Below are 19,343 nucleotides of genomic sequence, written 5' to 3'. Positions count from 1 at the left end.
AAAATCTTCATTTAAATATATTCAGTTCAGTAAAGGTTTTCATAATCCAGGTTAAATTCACTGTAGCAGCTCGTTCACTTCGCCGCAGGTGCAAACTCGTTGAAACGAGCATATTAAAGTTAATATGAACCCCTTGTGTGTAATTTTTAATATAAACATAAGAGTTTCGAGTCAGACTTTCTACGGTATATCGATTAATTTTCATAGTAACTGAAGTAATCGCTTATGATAGAAAGTTTCTTCGTAAAACAATGATCCGATTAAAATTATTCGAATAAGCTTTTATACGATTCTTGCAATTCCGAATCGCCATTTTACAGGATTAAATTAAATGTCGATTCGGAATAATCGTGACATTTGTGTATGATGTGTAATTTATTGTTATATTTTAATAGTTAACCACTACGGTAAGGTCTTAAGAGACCTAGTAAAAACAACTGCACCCCCCCCCCCCGCAAACAAAGAACATGTATCTTCGAACGTAGACCTGCTGAGACTACTTATAGAGGTGCACCTGTTAAAAAATGCAAGTTGTGGGATCAAAATCTTTTTGAACTATATCATGGGTCTCGTAGACCTTAATCAGGTACTGTAACTTTTTTGTAGTAAAAAAAATCAAAATGATGAAAAGTATACGAGACTGTTATTTTAATTAAAGTAGCCTATATAATTTAAATGAATGAATAAAGCCAATAAGCCCTATTAATAATATCAAGTTATTACGATAAGAAAATTATGACCAAAAGTATAGACCACTAAGAATTTCTTAATATGTCAATAAATGTCGATCAAAGAATTTTATTGCAAAGTATCCAATTAACTACATTAACTCTTAAATTAACCATTGTAACATAACAATTATCTTGTAAACTTATTAGGACGTACGGGCTTGTCATGCTCCCACGTCAGTACTAACGTAGTAAAATAGTCACGTTAGCTCCGCTTGGTCAGCTTATTAAACTAGCATGCGTAACGTTAAGTTTGTATTTTTTCTTACTTTGATTCAGCTCACCCGTTACCTTAGCACTTTTTTAACCTTTCTTCGCGTATGTTATAAGAGATTAAACCTGTGTGTCCCGTTTGACTACATATTTATTTTTACTCTTATTTTATCTGTTCTTAGTCTAAATAAATATCAAGAGTACATTTTATAGTCTTATCATAATTGAATATTTAGTAATTGATTAAGTATTAAACATTATAAATAAATTGTTTCTAATCCTAGACGGGGAGGCAGAAGAATCAACCATCATTCATCATCAATCATTAGCAACCTAGTTTGGGTTCTGTCCTGCTTCCCACACACAAGAGTGTATTAACAAAATTTAAACTGAAATCTCTGCGGGAGAGAATATAATATGATATAATATTATTATTATGTGTATCATCTTAGAAAAAAATCTAAAAATAATCCGTCGCCGATGGCTGGATTCTCCGAATTTTTGTGCGATATTAACAAAGATTCGTACTCATTGTTAAGACTCCATACGGAGAAATAAAATGAATTACAAGAGAAAAATTCAATATGATTAATTGATATGGGATAAATTAATATAACAAATTAATAAGTAAATACATTTATGTACAGGGCAATTAGGTCAATATATAATGGTTGATGCTAAACGATTATGCAAATTAGTCTATTTGATATATATCAATTATCCTGACATAATAAAATTAATAAAATATGAATATACAATATAACATTGATGATTTAGATAATAATGCAAATCATTTAATTGTTCGGGAGTTCTTGAAATATCAACTTTAGCTTTAAAACTAATCATTTGACGACCTCCGTGGTCGAGTAGTGTGTACACCGGTTTTCATGGGTACGCCACTCCGAGGTCCCGGGTTCGATCCCCGGCCGAGTCGATGTAGAAAAAGTTCATTAGATTTCTATGTTGTCTTGGGTCTGGGTGTTTGTGGTACCGTCGTTACTTCTGATTTCCATAACACAAGTGCTTTAGCTACTTACATTGGGATCAGAGTAATGTATGTGATGTTGTCCAATATTTATATTTATTTTATTTATTCTGTCAAGGAAGTGCGTATGTATTGTCTATTGTATACAGTTAGGTGTTTATCTGTGATCTCATTTTACCTTAAACAGACATGACTATTCAAATTTCACTTTGTGCTAGGCTTTGTGCGAGCCCATCTCGGTAGCACTATATATTGTTCCGCCAAGCCGCAATACTTGTAGTATTGTTTCGTTCCGTTTTAAACGGTGAGTGATCCAGTGTATCTACAGGAACAAGAGACATAATATGTTAGTTCCCGAGGTTGACTCATTGTAAGGAATGGTTCAAATTTCTTAAGGCACCAAGACGCTAGTAATTCAATAATAAAGATTATAAACTATAACTATATTGATTATTGACTATTCTTGTTACACTAAAGTAGTTTTTTTGCTGTTTTTTGACTGAATGGACTCTTAAACTTTCATATGTTCAGATATTACTGAATACGCTTTAGTTGTTAAAGAGTGAAAAAAGGTAAAACACTTAGATCCGTTGTGAATGGCGAGTACTGGCGAGCACAAAATTAGAATGTCATGTGTACGTTTTTTAAATTTTTGTTATTTCTGGGCAGGATAATAATAACGGTCATTAACCTATGTGAGTCCATCCTGATGTCATTTAAGACAAATTCACATATAAAATAAGACAAAATAAGATAGAATCAAGAAATACTTATACTTAGCTTTGAACGTGTTTGTCTTCTAGACCATCGATATTTTTATAACTTGTATTTTTGTTTTCATTTGGCTTTAAATAAACACATAATTTATTATATGAGTGAAATTCAAAATGAGTTCTTAATATAATTGCTCGGCTATTTGTGTATTATTAATTTTATATATACACACGAATATTTCAACTATACGTATTTTAGTCAAAGGTCAATTAGCTTGTATTTCAAACAACGCTTGCATAATTGAAATGTTGATCAACATTGCATTCCAAAATTTCATCATATTTTAAATGTATTTCATCCGATTGATTTATAAGCAGAAAGACGAATAACGATCTAGGGATGAGTACGTGGTCTTTTGCACTTAAACACTGAACCTGCGGGTAGTATTACTTTTCCTATACCATCAGAGAGCTTCCAATTATGGAGTCTAAAATGTTACATCATTTGTGACAGTAATTACAAAGTAACTTGCGCATCAAGGTCATAACATCTTAGTTCCCAACTTTAGCGGTGCATTGGATAAATGTGAAAAGATCAATATATCTAGAAGTAGCAATGTCTACGGGCAGAAATAAAAAGAATGGATGATACCGATCCAGGGATCAACCATTCTTTTTAAACCCATACAACAGGATACGATTATGAGTCTTGTATAAATATTGTTTTTTCTTCATTTTTTACACATCAGGGTTGAGCGAATGGGCAAGGAATACAGTGAAAACATATCCTATTAAAATGTATGAACCTAATAAAAATAGTCCGGTGGCAATATTTTCTCAGCAGTGGAACGGTTCTAGATAATGTTTTAATATGCTAATGTAGCTTATTTAGCTATCTAGTTTGAAAGCGTGTTAGCCATTCTAAGAATTTTAAAATGTTTTCATTATGTTTTGTTACTATGACTGAGTTATATATATATAGTGTTATATAAATTGTTTAATGATTGTAAATTTTATTGTTATATTTTTCCTTCCCCCTGGTTTCCACTTTTATGACATGAATATTTGTTCTTAGGTCATAATTTGTATTTATTCATTCTCAATTTAAATGAAGTCTACCGACAGTGTCTGTAAAATAGAATACAAAAATGTGTACAATTGATCCAATGGATATATGAAGCACTGAACATTAAGGTCTTAAATCGGGAAACCATCTCTGAGTTATTTTGTTTTTAGTCTTTGTTTATAATTCATTTCCCGCTCGATGGTGAAGCAAAACGTCCTTAGGAAATTTATATAATATGTCAGATGATAATCTGCCATACGAACACATTTAGGAACTGTTACTTTTTTTTAACGATTAAAGGCACTGACCCGAAGGCGTATGCGTATAATCGCAATATAATAGTATAATTTCACTGTTTCAAATCCTTTCACCTCTATGTTTTTTCGAGCGCTAAATTTGTGCTCACAGTTCATTTGGTGCTCGTTTCTATGGGAAAATATCGTAATGAAATCTGTATGTCACTGAAGAAAATCTGCAAAACGTATTTTCCAGTTTCATACGTAGAAGCGCTTTGGAATAAAGATCTCTACAGGGAAGTTCTTGGTGGTGGTGAACGTGGTTCATTGATGAACAATTATTTTATTCCGACTAACTATGGATTTTAAATATCAGAACATAAAGAGAGCGAATATCTAACAGTTTTTAATTACTTTTTAATATATTTTATTTGTTATAGAAGAAGCCAACTCAGGAAATTTTATAGTGCATAAGTGTGTGTGCTTAAATACAGGTGCATCCTCTGTTCCTTCACTGCCATAATCCGATGGGACGGCAAATCTGACAGGACCAGAAAGAGGCTTTATGACCTTCCCTACGCAACCAACCAACTTCCAGACTTTGAGCTATTACTGTGAAATTTTCCACAGAAAATCCCAAAAACTTTTTTTAATATGTTCTCATAACTCAAACTATACCCATGTGCTTCGAAGAGAGAAAATAAAGACTTATTGACTTTTCAACTCTCTTTGAACTCCGATATAAATTGTGTTGATGGCAAAAGTCATCAGGCCTTTTGAACTCACACTGGTTCTCTCGAATAGTGCTGGCCCTGATAGAAGAAGGTCATAATTTGATACATTAGGGTCTCATACGAAACAAACATATAGGTAGGTGGACGAAAAAATGGGCCATGTAATGTTCTCCGCTGCCATAAAAGTGACGCTGTAAGAAATTTTAACCCTCCATCAACCTAGGAATCTAAGATGTTATTTCCTTTTTGCCTGTTATTACACTGGCTCACTCGTGATACAAATCGGAACAACCTACCGCCAAATAGCAATTCCAGGTATTACTAGGTGTTATATACTAGTTATTGCTGTTTGTCGGTAGAATATTATCTGATGAGTGAGTGTTATCTACTCAGACGGACTTGCACAAAGTTCTACTAAAATATAATATCATATGGTCTGATTGCAGTTGAAAAGCTAACCTGACAAACTAAACCTGGGAGCACAAGTTTGATGTTCGTCCAGAGTATCTGAACTACGATTCAAAGGAGGAAAAGATGCTTGCATTTGTGATACGATTGCACGCGGTCATGATTTGAACAGTAGCTTTATATTTGAACCCTTTTGTGATTTACTATTACGATAAGATGTAACATCATTTAATAATTATGATTTTCTATTCATTTTATTTTTAGGTATAACACATATTTTGTTATATTACTACATTTAATCTGATATATTACTAAACTTTTAAAAATAATCTTTAAAAGTTTTGCAAGTAAACTTACCTTCTAAAAATGTTTAACTATTTACAAGATAACGGCGCGAAGCAGTAATAAATTACATAACATGTCGTTGCAAGAGTGAAAAGGAACGCAATAAACACTATCTCACTTCCTTATTTTATTCCACTGCTCATGTCGTTGGGCTTGTACTTGGCTGCTTACTCTTAAGTCATGTTACATTATAGTCACTTTCAAAAACACATATTTCCAGTGACGTACTTAAGAGTACAAAGTCATATAATTTACTTTTATATTTTTTGCGTTCTACTCTTGGAAATGTTTTATTATTTGTTCATGAGCCCAATGGCCCTGTGATAAAAACAGGTGGATTTAAATGGAAGGTTACGGGTTCATGCTTGCTGCAAGCAAGCATCACTGAGCTGCCACGTGCTTATTTGTATTTAAAATGATCAAAATATATATGACGCTTGGTGGAAGAGACCATCACGAAAGAACTTGCTTGTATAGGATGAAGAAACAAACGTAACAGATCTGTAACTATCTGCAATAAAGTAGCATTATAGATTAAGCTAAAAATCTTAGTGGGTTACAATAAAGGAGACTAATATTATGAACTTCCTTAAATTATATAGTATGATTTTTGTTCGAAATAATTTAACGTAATTATCTCAATAACTTATATATGTGTGAATCGACCTTTATTCTATAAATTGACACGGAAACTTCTGTCACAGATAACGAAACGAACTGTAATTATGCCACGTCATTTTTTGAACTATGAAAAAGTTCATCTTTTACGAGCGAATAATATAAAACAAAATAATTGCATGTTGACAGATCAACTGAGATTGTCTTGATAGCATTTTCCGACAGTTACCGATTGAATATAAATATTGCAAAATTTACTCTTCGTTTTATACTTCACTATAAAGCATCACTATGTATACATTTAAAATGTATTTAACAGGCTGTCTAATTCAAAAACACAATCAGTCACCCTTAAAAAGTTGCTAAAATAGAAAAACAAATCAACTTCATTTACATTTTTTGTAAATAACAGCGCGGCAATGACGTTTTCTATACCTATTATACTGCGGCCATTCTCAAGGGAGACTTGCCAAGCGTAGTTAGTGTACGCAATCATATTTACTATCATAATTTGATGAGACAGCCAATCCGACACGTGTTTATGGACCCACAGCTTTACGTACTTCTAAGTTATTTGGACTGTTACTAATAAAATAAATAGAAAAACCCTGATACTTTTTTTAAGTATAATTTTGTAGCCAGTTTAATAAAATTAGAGAATGCTTTTTTAAAGTGTTGTGTCATTTTTTGTAGAATTTAAACACACTGCACTAACCAAAATAGACTGACATGCTATATTAATTTATCAAGCGAATAAAGACGGGTTTAAAGCCTGAAGTATAGTTTCCTAGTAGTGCGGCTTTTAGCGAACACGTCGGGGTCTGTACCATCCACATATCCATCTAAACTTAATATTGTCGTTTTTGGCTTTAAAGGGTGAGGATGTCAGTGTGACTTCAGACAGAGAAAAAACAAGGGATATAACATCTTAGTTCTCAAGGTTGGTGTCGTATTAACTAAGTTTAGCTGAACATTTCTTACAGTGTCTCATGCCTATGGGAGTTGACCAATTACTACCAGGAGGCCCAGATTAAATATATGTATTTTATCTCCGTTCAATGTCTTATTCTTCTCTTATTGTCTCTCTCATCTCTATTACTGATATCTTTATGAAAATATCATCATTTGGACAGAATTTCTTTTCTTTTCTTTATTTTTACGTTAAGTTAATTATGAATTTTGTATTTTTTATTTGCTTTAGACAAATCTATATAGACCGAGTCTCACCACATATAAATTTAAAAACATAATTGTCAATACATTATTTTAACACAGTAAACATAGATCTAAATATGTTTTAATAATAACCTAAAATATTAATAATTAGAACATGAGATAATAAACTAGTTTTAGTAGTAATTAGTAAATACTTCCAGTGGTTTCATCGAAATTAATTAAAAGAAAATGACTCTCAAAACGCGTGGGTCTTTCTAAGAAGTCCAAAATGGATCTATTTTTTTTTAATTACTCCTTAGACATTCAGATTTTCAAGATGATTCAAGCGTTTGTGAACCGGCCTAAAGTTTTAGGTTGGCTTTCACATGATAGTCTGGATGAGTTCAACCAAATTACCAATTATTTATTATTCGAACGAATTTTACGGTATTCTTATAACTATTTAAAGTTATGTTGAATGGTAAGTGATCTAAGTATTAAAAAATACAACATCAATCAAGCTGTTCGTGTGATTGAGATTGTAAGATGTTCTTTTAAAACACAGTCAGTGTCTTACTAACATAATTATTGGTTCGTTCTGCATTCTTAAAAGAAATTAAATAAATTAGTTTATAATTCTTGAAATTTCTGGTAATAAAATAACTTCTTTACATAGAATCTTGTCGCAAACTACTAATTCTTTTCAAACTTCATAACGTTGAAAGTGTAGCTGAACAGAAGATCAGTTTGTTTGCACACTGCAATAATGTTTTTTACGTTTTGTTATAAAAATGTTTTATTGAGCCACGTTATATTGTCGTGGTATCAGACGCCGTTTACTGGTTATTTAATTTGATATTTTAGTACGAGTTTAATGTATATTTATCTCTAAAGATATTTTACGGTTACTATAACGAAACTTTAACACATCGATACTAACTATTATAAATGTGAAAGTAACTCTGTCTGTTACGCTTTAACATTATTTGGTTTGAAGCAAGCTTGGAATCCAGAGGCTTTTAATACCTTAAACCTAACACCTACGAACAAACCCGCCTCCCCCTCCACCTCACACGTGGGCAAAGCCGCGGCTGAAAACTAGTAATATAAAATAACGCAAAAAATGTTTGTGTATTTAATAAAATAATTATAATAAATTCGAGATATATATACTGAGAAGTTATTATTATATTTTAATTTTTAAGTTAAGAATTTTGACAATAAATACTAAGCATACACGTAATTGTAATTAAGAGTATATACTTTTCATTGATTAAGGTTTGCTGGCAATATTTACATTATATTGGGCTATATTTTTTACGAATATCTCACAACAGAGATTACAACGGAATGAGTCAAATAGAAAAAAATATTGCGCAATTGAATATAAAAAGTGTAATGCAAGGAGCTCTAAAATAAAGATCAATCGTAAATAATTTGGGTACTTATTTGTAAAAATATATATATAAAAATATGTACTTCAAATACACAAATAAATATTAACTCTGTGTATATAAATGTATATAAATAAATTATATTGTGACATAATCACATCATGCAAAATATCAGGTTATGAGAAAGACAGAAATATTTTTTATGCTTTAAAATTAAATTAATGCGTCTAGTGTATCTTTCTTTATTATATTCTTAATTCATAGCTTAAACGATATTTCATATAATTTATAAATAATTGTCCATGGAGGGCATGTCCATGTTATCACTTGAACCATCCAAGTTATTAAACAATTTTCGACAGTTTTTTGTGAAATTTATAAATATTAATAAATAGCTATCGAAAGAATTAAATAATTCTATTAGTCCATTAATAAATGTGGAGTAAAACAGATTTAACAAACTCAGACAAAGGAGTATATAGTACCTGCGATATGCATACAAAGGGGGAGTTAAGAATGTAAAAGGAGAGGAGCACGATATGAAATGGCGCCATGCCGTTTAAAAATAATATAGACCCTCACTAGCTTTGGTACAGGAAAATCCTAACGAAAATTGTGAATGTGTCCCGCTACAAGTGTATGTAAGTGTTTTGTATAAGCCCGTCTGGGTAGGTACCATCCACTTATCAGATATTCTACCGCCAAACAAAAGTATTCAGTATTGTTGTTTTTAGAGCCAGTGTAACTACAGGCACAAGGAAAATAACATCTTAGTTCCCAAGATATTTGGGGCATTGGTGATGGAAGGAATGATTAATATTTCTTACAGCGCTGTTGTCTATGGGCGGTGGTGACCTTCAGGTGGCCCATATGCTCGACCGCCAACTTATGCCATAAAAAACATATTTTTTTCGCAGTTGTCTTTTATCTATTTATTACAAAATTGGGTAGCGTTTTCAATGTTGTCTTCAATCGATCGTGACTATAATGTTAGCAATCCCATGTATAAAATTTACATAACATTATGTCAAACAATTTTTCTACGAAATTCGTCGGGGAGAAAATAAATCTATCACACTATCTATAATTGATGAGCCTGATACGAGCCAATAAAAACAAAAGAGTTCAATTATAAATAAATCACAAAACAAAAACAATTGGCATACTCAACGTCAATGTCAATAATAAATAACTCGAGCGAAATACATTCATCTAGATACGTATACACGGATAGCATCTATCTACATTTATATTTGTATCCATTAAATAGGCGGATTCTACGAAACCATCTCGTTCGTCTCCGAAGTCTGAATTAATCCCGGTAAGAAATCCCGGCGTGCACGGCTTAACGCCGGCGATGAGGTCATAAGTCTCACAATTAACAGATTGAGATGGATGTAGTCTTCGTGACTGCATCGAATTCTTGTTCTACTTAAATTAAAATATCTTCTTCGTTAAGAATTTGAATTACTAAAATAAAATAAGTATGTGAATTAAACTCTTCTTGCTAGTAGATTGATAAATATTCCTGTTAAAAAACTTTACCATAATCTATTAATTTTATTAATCACATATTTTGTTTAATGTTGACAGAATTTTAAATAGTATTATCGTTTAAGATCATGGCGTATTATTAAACATTTAGGCAAAGTATTCGAAAAATACTCTTAAAGCAAGCATATGTTTTGATATAACTATCTCCCAGGTGACAATATCAACTGGTTACATTGCTGACCTACTCCCGTGCTTCAAAGAGCATGTAAAGCCTTGATCGATTGGTCCTAAATTCTCGGACGCATTATAAGACTTGATATGCACCAGTGTTTGCACAAATGTTCGACATATTTTTATATGTAATATGCTGTAAATACTGATAATATCTATAAATAACAGGAACAAGAGTAAAAAGCTCCCTATAATTATCAATAGTCTTTGAATTGCTATAGCATAACTAAAAAAATAATAGCTCGTATTCTTTCCTTCATATAATTTTATTTTATAAGGAAAGAAATTTTACGTTTACATATTAAATTAGCAATTTTTACGCAAGCGATTTACGTTGAAAAGTGAACAGAAGTAATATATCTTATTTGTATACAAAGGTTATGGCGGAAATTTTATGCTACGCGAGTTTTGGACAGCAGAAAGTAAAAGGGTCGACCCTTTGTCGAGGTTTATAATATTGGGTATATTTTACCTTGTTTCTGTTATCAGCTTGAAAACATATGTAGCTTACGTCATTTTAATGTTTTGATGGATGTCTTTATACATCTTGAAGTTAGCGATTTGATATGTAATTAAAACTATTGAATCAGCTCATATAAATTGCGGATACCTTATTTACAGATACATATAAAGCATTGTGATACAATTCCATTGTATCGAAATTTATCAATTAATTTTAATTGATGTTATTCATTAAATAATATATACCAATTAAATTATGTAAATTTGAAGTTAAAAAAAAATTAAAAAGCAATCAATGCAAATGAAATATTTTAAATATCAAAGTATAATACTGATTGTTATGCTTTATACATTTACGAAATTGAAAACAATGATTTCACCAGTTTGTCGTTTACTGCAATAATATACATATTGACGTAAATATTTCGACAATATGATACAACATATTACTACTATTACTGTGTCGACTTCAATTGTTCTTTTTTTTTCAAAAATATATTTGATCGATTATTCAATTACTCAATCATTCTTGTTCTTATCGGAATTTTACAGAATTATATTTTTAAGCGGTTTTCCCGTCACAGTACGGGTTGATTGACATAAATACTGATATGTATATTTTTGATTTGGATACCCAAGAGTCTCGTTTCGGATCTTACGTTACCTGCATGTTAAGACGAAGTGGTCCATTCTCATTTATTGTAACTACATGACTTTGATAGATAATTTAATTACTCTAAAAATGGTGGGTGGGTATATTTTGATATACATAACGTTTGATAAAAACCTTTTTAATGGATTCTAGTGTAACATGTTCTATGCCCACGCGTGTATAATATTTATTTTATTATCAACCTTATAAAATATATCACTAGGAACTGCTGATAGAGAGCGGCAAATATTGTTAAACACATTTTTTTTTTTATTAACACTCAATAAATTGAATAACATATTAAAAACGAAAATGTTAAATAAAATGTTTAGTGATTGAACTACTGATGGATTATTTATATTTGGATTTAAATGATAAGACTTATATAGTGTGAAGTTAAATAGTTATTCCAAGGAAGCCTCGATCCCTATATTTTGCCTCAGGGGAATATCTAATTGGTCATCGTTCTACAATTTATTGTATAGACGTTTCTAGAAATATAACCAAATCACCTTTTGAAAAATAACAGAAAAAAATATATTGTTACATAATTTTGTATCGATACACGATGAAGAAGTGAAATAGAACTTACATCAATCGAATTACAGTAAAGTAATTATCTTATTAGTAGGGAAGAGCTCTATTTGAAAGGAGGTTTGCTTACACACGAATATCATATTATATAAATTGGCTTATAGATGATTGCCCATACTCAAATTCACTCCATACCGACTCTATATGAAATACGAGGCCAACAGTTGTGTACAATACAAACATGTTAAAATATATGATGAAATATAAACCACAGTCTATATATTTTTGTGTATTCGTTTTTAGGGTTCCGTGCCCAAAGGGTAAGACTCTGTCCGTCCGTCTGTCTGTTCGTCTGTCACCAGGCTGTATCTCATGAACCGTAATAGTTGGACCGTTGAAACTTTCACAGATGATGTATTCCTGTTGCCACTATAACAACAAATATTAAAAAAAAAAAACAGAATAAAATAAATATTTATGTGGGCTCCCTACAACAGGCATGATTTTTTTGCCGTTTTTATAGATACATGGTACGGAACCTTTCGTGCGTGAGTCCGATTCGCACTTGGCCGGTTTTATTGTATATTTTGTATATATATTACGATACTTTAGTCAGTTTTTTTTTTTGTAAATGTTGTTCAACGCAAATGGAACTCCGTTATTTTTATTATATTCTACTTTCACTCGGCTTGGGAAGCTCTAGGTAGCTAATTATAACGCCAATGTCTTTTGCAGACGTTACCACTTAGAGTTTCATTTCTGTAAGATTCTTCTGTATTAAAATACTAAAGTTTCGAAACGTAGAAACGCTAAGATTAATCTTTCATAGAAACTAAGTTCTCAAGTAAAATCGTGGACTACTATGATATCTCTTTATCTTAAAGGATGAGTTCTGATAAGGAACGGATAAAATTTAAAAATACATCTTGAAAACTGTTTCGAATATAATTCTTTAACTCGGTAGGTTTATTTAAAATCTACTTCATATTAAATTATAACGTTCTTACCAAAGTAATCGCGTTGAATAAATTAAAATTTACGAATGTGTCTAAAAACCAAACTCTTTATAATTCATGTTATGTAAAAAAAAACCGCGGACAATGAATGAGATAAAAAAATACATGTGACCTGTTTGCATTACCCGGCTCGGTTACATACCTGTATACTGGGTTGTCGTCTCTATACCACACGACGAGTAGTAGACTGTCATTGCGTTGAGGGGGACGCGAGTCACAAGGCAAGTTCGCTTCGCCGCCAACGACGGATGATACGCGTGTAACTGTCCCGGTGACTGATGATGATGACAACGAACTACCTGATATGGAGAGAGAATTTATTAGATGATTTATCTGTTAACATGCCTTTAGTGCGGTTTTATACTGTTCTAGGTGTGTTTGTGATATGAAAATTGATCATATTAAATTACACTTTTTGTTTGTGTGCGTAGGTATATTGTAAGCATTTTGATGTTGTAGTAGTGTGTGTATTACAAATTACAACAACAATAGAACAGTTTCTGGTAATTATAGGTTATGTAAGTAAGTAGGTAGTTTCAATATTTCTTTGTCTTTAATTTTATCAGGTCTCTTTTATATTTGCTCTGTATAGTTTGTTTAGAGTATATTTTACATACGTCGAATTTATTGCTTTTGAAGGGAATTTTCGGGAAATGATTTTGTATTTTGTTTTCTCCCTTATTCTATTTGATTTTAAAGCCTTTAAACTAAATGAATATAGGTAATTTTAATCCATAGCTAAATCATTTTGACGCATAGTAAAATACAGACAAACTAAATAAATAGTTTTTATAAGAATTGAAGAATTAGGCTCAATGGATAGAGCTCGTGGTAAATTTCCACAGCGGGTTTAAATCGGAACAATAACCGATGTAACATTTTTAGTATATAATACAATATTCGTAGTTTCATACCCGAAGATCCAAAATAGTAGGGAGTGAAAAAAATAAGTTTTAATCCACCGTTATTTTAATGTATATTGTTTATCAGTAGTCGAAAAATAGAAGCTACAGGCCGTTTTAATGTCACATACGAGTACATGCGACGTCAAAACTCACGTAACGTTTTTATTAAGATATTTTTGAGTTGTGACTGGTAGGCATTTCTGCCATCAGTAAAAAAACAATTCGCTTCTTGAATAACCGGATATGGCCCCATTTATGAGAACATAGTAATATACAGAATTATATGTTACTAAAATTGATGAAGGTGGTACTTACTCCGACGGGAAACAAAGCCCGTCTGTTTATTTTGCCTTTTGGTACACGTTATAATATTCAGGAGAAAATATTTTGTGCTAATATTGCTTGACTATGAGTGATCACTTGCCTCACCTAATGTATCTCAAAAGCAAATGTTTATATTGGAACATCTTGTTCTATTACTGAATTAGTGTTATTTAGACAGGTGTGGAGTTACTATTGAAAAAAATAGTGTGTTAGTCTAATTAAAGGCACATGAATAAAATATAATATTACAAGTTACTGGAATCAGCACCCGCGCTGCGAACGCCCCGGCTTCGCACGGGTGCTATTTATTAATTAAGAAAACGATACAGATTATAAATACAGATTATAAATTATATTTATGATAGATTATTAGAAATACCAGTAAAAAACAAAACAATGGTATCATTAGTTCTAGAGATTACCCTCTACATTACATACAAACAAACTCATTTTACCTTTTTATAATATTAGTATATATTCGTCTGTTTTTTACTGTCGATAAATTAAGGAACGAGTGTATTTAGATATTAAGGCTTTTTTATATTTTTATATAAACATACAAAACATTATGAAAATGAACAGGCTAAGCGATTACTCACAATTAAACGCTATTATTAATGTTTTAATGAATTAAAATTATTATTAAAATTAATGTCCATTGTTTTCTATATTCTTGTATATATTAATATTATCGAACTCCCATTGTAGATGCGGTCCACTCTACTAACAGAGGGGTTATATGAGGTTATAAGGTTTGAAGACCTCCGTGGTCGAGTAGTGTGTACACCGGTTTTCATGGGTACGCCACTCCGAGGTCCCGGGTTCGATTCCCGGCCGAATCGATGCAGATAAAGTTCATTAGTTTCTTGTTGTCTTGGGTCTGGGTGTTTGTGGTACCGTCGTTACTTCTGATTTTCCATAACACAAGTGCTTTAGCTACTTACATTGGGATCAAAGTAATGTATGTGATGTTGTCCAATATTTATTTAAAAAAAAAAAGATTATAATGCGAAGGGTGCGAAGGGAAGGCAGGTTGTCATATAAAATATCCTAACGAATGTTACAAACGCGAATGTACGTTTATTCGTTTGTTACGCCTTCATGTTTACTAAAGGGGTATATAAAAGATCATGGAATACCTACTTCTGGGACTTCTGGTACCTTACACGGGGGCAAACCCGCGGGTGGTAACTGGTATTCTATAAGTCTTAACAAAATATTGTCCATATAGATGCCATTTTTGTAATTACTTGAATTATCTCTCTTATTTAATTTGTTTTAATTGAAAAGTACGTTCTAGTTAATACACAAGTTATCCGATGGATACCATTGTGGATATACAAATCAGTCTGCGTAGGTACCATCCACTCATCAAATATTCTACCACAAAGTATTAATGCTTAGTATGTATTCCGGGTGCAGATAACATCTCAGTTCCCAAGGCACATTGGTTGTATAATAATGGATTAAAATTTCAAACCTTGTCCATTTCTTTCGGCAGTGTTAACAACTTACCATCAGGCAGGCCACCTGACGCCCACCGAAGCCAATGAAAAAAAAACTTAAGCAAATAAATAGTTTCATAGCAAGCAAAACGTTATAGTGCGATAGTGTAGTGGTGTCTTACTATGACGTCATGTTATTCTTTCTCATTTTCCGACATAATAAAATTTAAAGCTGCTTAGTATCCGCAGTTGAGCATTGTTTGTAAAAAGCGTTGACGCAGGGTCTGCGAAGTAGACATGGCTTACATTCGCAATGCCGTATAATCCCTACGTATGAGAACTGACGGACGAGAGATTTTGACTATTATTTATAGACGACGTACTCTTAACAATATTTTGCGGCAGGACTGCTTTTGTATTTTTGATGGACGTAAATCTCGGCTGAGTAATGGCCACCCACAAGTTAAGTGACTGTCCAATAATAATATATTATAAAAAAATAATAATTTTATAATGGAAAAGGAAACAACTATAATAAGTAATAGCTAATTACTTTGTAATTAACCATACACGAGACTCAAACTCGGGTACCGCAGCCTAATAAACTAGCCACGAGGCCAATAGACCTTCTTAAATGTAGTTGATATACTATCAAAAAAAGCTAATAATATCTATTTTGTTTAAATGTAAACTGTTAATTGTTTAAAAGTCATTATCATCATATCGAAGTCACCATCAAAATTAAACATTAATATATCCCATACGGACAAGATGAAAATTAAAATAACCTACCTACATTTCACGTTCCTCGCAACGTGAAATGTAGGTAGGTAGGTAGGCCTTGCGTTCAAAAGTAATAATTAATATCAAATTCCAAGGTTTCACATCATTAAACATATTTTATTAAATATTGCTAAGGCTTCGTATTTCGTTACTTCAAACCTTCTACCTTTGAACGCAGGTCCTAGTTCGCGTTATTGAATTCTTTACGGCCATATTTTCGAGTAAAGCGTAAACACAATATTGTTGCCGAAACTAGACCGTTCGATAGGTTCCTGAGGACTTGAAAAGGATTTGAAATCTGGGTCATATTTTGAGACTCCTAATGGATTTGCGTTGTGCTAAATCCTTAGGCTCTGGAGTTATAAAAGACATTTCGACGTTGCTTTGTAGCGTAGTCACGTAGTCTTGAGCATATACATTTTAAATATTTTACATGTGCATTGTATTATGTAAATACACTATTATTTTTGAAAAAAAAAAAAAAACACCTAAGTGCTTAAGGCTATTTGGGTAAGTGAGCTTCTGTAACTACAGGCACAAGGGACATGGCTCATTTCCTAAGGTTTATGGCGCATGGACGATGTTAGGTACGGTTAAAATTTCTTACGGTAACAGTGTGCATGGGTTATAGTGACCAGTAGTATTATATAAATAAATTAAAAGTTCTTATATTTTTAACATGATTTTATTAAATATTCGTATATTTGGTTGAAAACTTGCAACGAATTTCTTCGCGCACACCTAAGGCGATGTTTACTATTTGATGTTGAATCACTTGGCCCTTAGATTAGTAATGCAAAAGGTTTCATTAAAAGTATAACACCTCCCCTTATTGCCTCCACTGGTGACAGGAGGGCTAGTTCTTTTGTGGCTAAATGCTTCTTGCCACCATTCCAAGCGGTTAAGATTTATACGGTAACTATTTTTAAATCATATTTGTATATATTTAAGGACTTCATGATAATAATTCTTATGTAAATGAAGATATTTAATTAAACTCTACTCATGTATGTATAAAATTTTATGTAGAAATATATATTATAATATCGCTGTCTGTTTTAATATCTCCTTATTAGTGAACTGACTTTTGGTCACTTCAATTTAGTCCATTCGTACATTATGTATGTATTTTTTTATTGGCTTGGTTTCTAAACGATTAACATTTATAAATATACAATAGTATCATTTGTAATATATTTTACCATATACTCGTAATTCTAACCTTGGTAATGTATGTCGACGGTTAGTAGACCGTATCATGTAATATTTTAGCGGTTTTTTCCCTGGTGGAATGGTTCACACGCAACGTGTATAATCTCTATGAAAATTGAAATATAATGTATATTTATAAAATCCAAAAATTATAGACTTATTTTGTTAAGCAGCGTAATCATAATTTAATGACTACTGTCGGTCTAGTTGCTAGCTCATAACGCTTTATATATCGAGGTCCTGTGTTCAAGATTTGGCGGCCGTTCGGATTATGAGCATGAGAACCTTATGTGATGGTATTTATCCTTGCATTTTTGTATTTTTTTTTTTGTAATATACCTTCGGATTTTTTTCACTAGTAAATTTTATTTGTCACTAGTAAATCATTAATGAAAGTTGCTAGATTAAATCCGGACTGGTATTATTTAGTTTTTATGTGAATTATCTAAAGGTGGACCTTGGAAGGAAGACAGACTTGTATTCCTTGACGCCAACTGTCACGACAGTCTCTTATGTACCATGTTACTGCTTCTCCTCCTCTTCTTCCTACTCCTCTACGTGTGCTTAGCACGAATTCTATATATTTTAGTATAAGAAAAATATATTTACTATGCTTCAAATTTGATTTGTGTCAGTGATGACTATATTTTTATACTTTTGGTAATGTTACGTTCATGTGAGATCGAAATTACATTAATGTACGTACAAATATGTATGTACAATGGAAAGAAAATAAAGTCGAAAAATCACCCAGAATTCATATTTCGCGGGCTTTTGTTTACTAACTTTAAAATGATAATTTTCAGTTTTACGCAACCATATTATATAAATATTCGTTCAATACAGTGAACCGAGCAAATAAAATATTGTGAATATTGCGTGTAGACCCCTATAAAATTGTCCTAGCTTACTTGGGGTGGGCGCTACCCCGTAATTTTATTTCGTTGACTAATGCGTCCACGTTCTAATATACAAACTCTCACTCATATATTGTCTCTTTTATTCGCATTGAATTCGTAAGAGATAGAACTTCTCGGAAAAACAGACTTGTTACTCGGAAAATAGTAATCACATATATCGCGGGAATATTTTGTCGTTCATATTTATATAATAGAAAGAACGTACGTTGTACAAGCTTTAGATGGAAAGAGTTTTTTATTACAAATTGTAATTATTGTATTGGTAACTATGAATAAAATACAATGGCGTACGTACCTACCTTTAGTACCGTCTAAAATGTAATTTAAATTTTCCTAGCTAAATTTTCGGAAACTAAAACGACTATAACGAAACTAATTTAAAACTGTCAATAGTACGTAGAGTTATTAAATTCTAGAATAATTACGAAATTGTTGTAAAATAATTGAGTTTGACTACTTCGGAAATTGTGAAAATCTTGTCCTGAACTGTCACAAATGCTAAGAAGTAAAAACGATTAGCTGTTGCTAATAAAAAAGTTCATATAGTACGATTAAAACAATAAAATAATGCAATTTAAATGTAAATATTTAGATTAATTTATTTGACACACACGTACTTGTGCTAATTCCTATCAAGATAAAATAAACCACATGAAGTATTTCTGTAACACAAAATAAGCGCTTAGATTTTTTTTATATTATGTTAGTACGTAGACGAGCAAATGGGCCAACTGATGGTAATTGGTCACCACCGCCCTTGGACATTGGCG

The 19,343-nt window shown here is 31.9% G+C and overlaps 1 protein-coding gene across 2 annotated transcripts in view; it reads right to left on the bottom strand.

Annotated features, from left to right (window-relative positions):
- Positions 1-19,343, bottom strand: part of LOC113397326 (nephrin-like) — a 212,313-nt gene that overhangs the window by 82,356 nt on the left and 110,614 nt on the right. For both annotated transcript variants that reach the window (XM_026635625.2, XM_026635624.2), the window contains exon 3: positions 13,127-13,283. In XM_026635625.2, the coding sequence (XP_026491410.2) occupies positions 13,127-13,283 (157 nt within the window). The remainder of the gene's footprint in view (positions 1-13,126; positions 13,284-19,343) is intronic.

The sequence above is a fragment of the Vanessa tameamea genome, chromosome 3, assembly GCF_037043105.1.
Source record: "Vanessa tameamea isolate UH-Manoa-2023 chromosome 3, ilVanTame1 primary haplotype, whole genome shotgun sequence".
Classification (NCBI taxonomy): domain Eukaryota; kingdom Metazoa; phylum Arthropoda; class Insecta; order Lepidoptera; family Nymphalidae; genus Vanessa; species Vanessa tameamea.
This window is presented reverse-complemented; position numbering and strand designations above follow the sequence as displayed.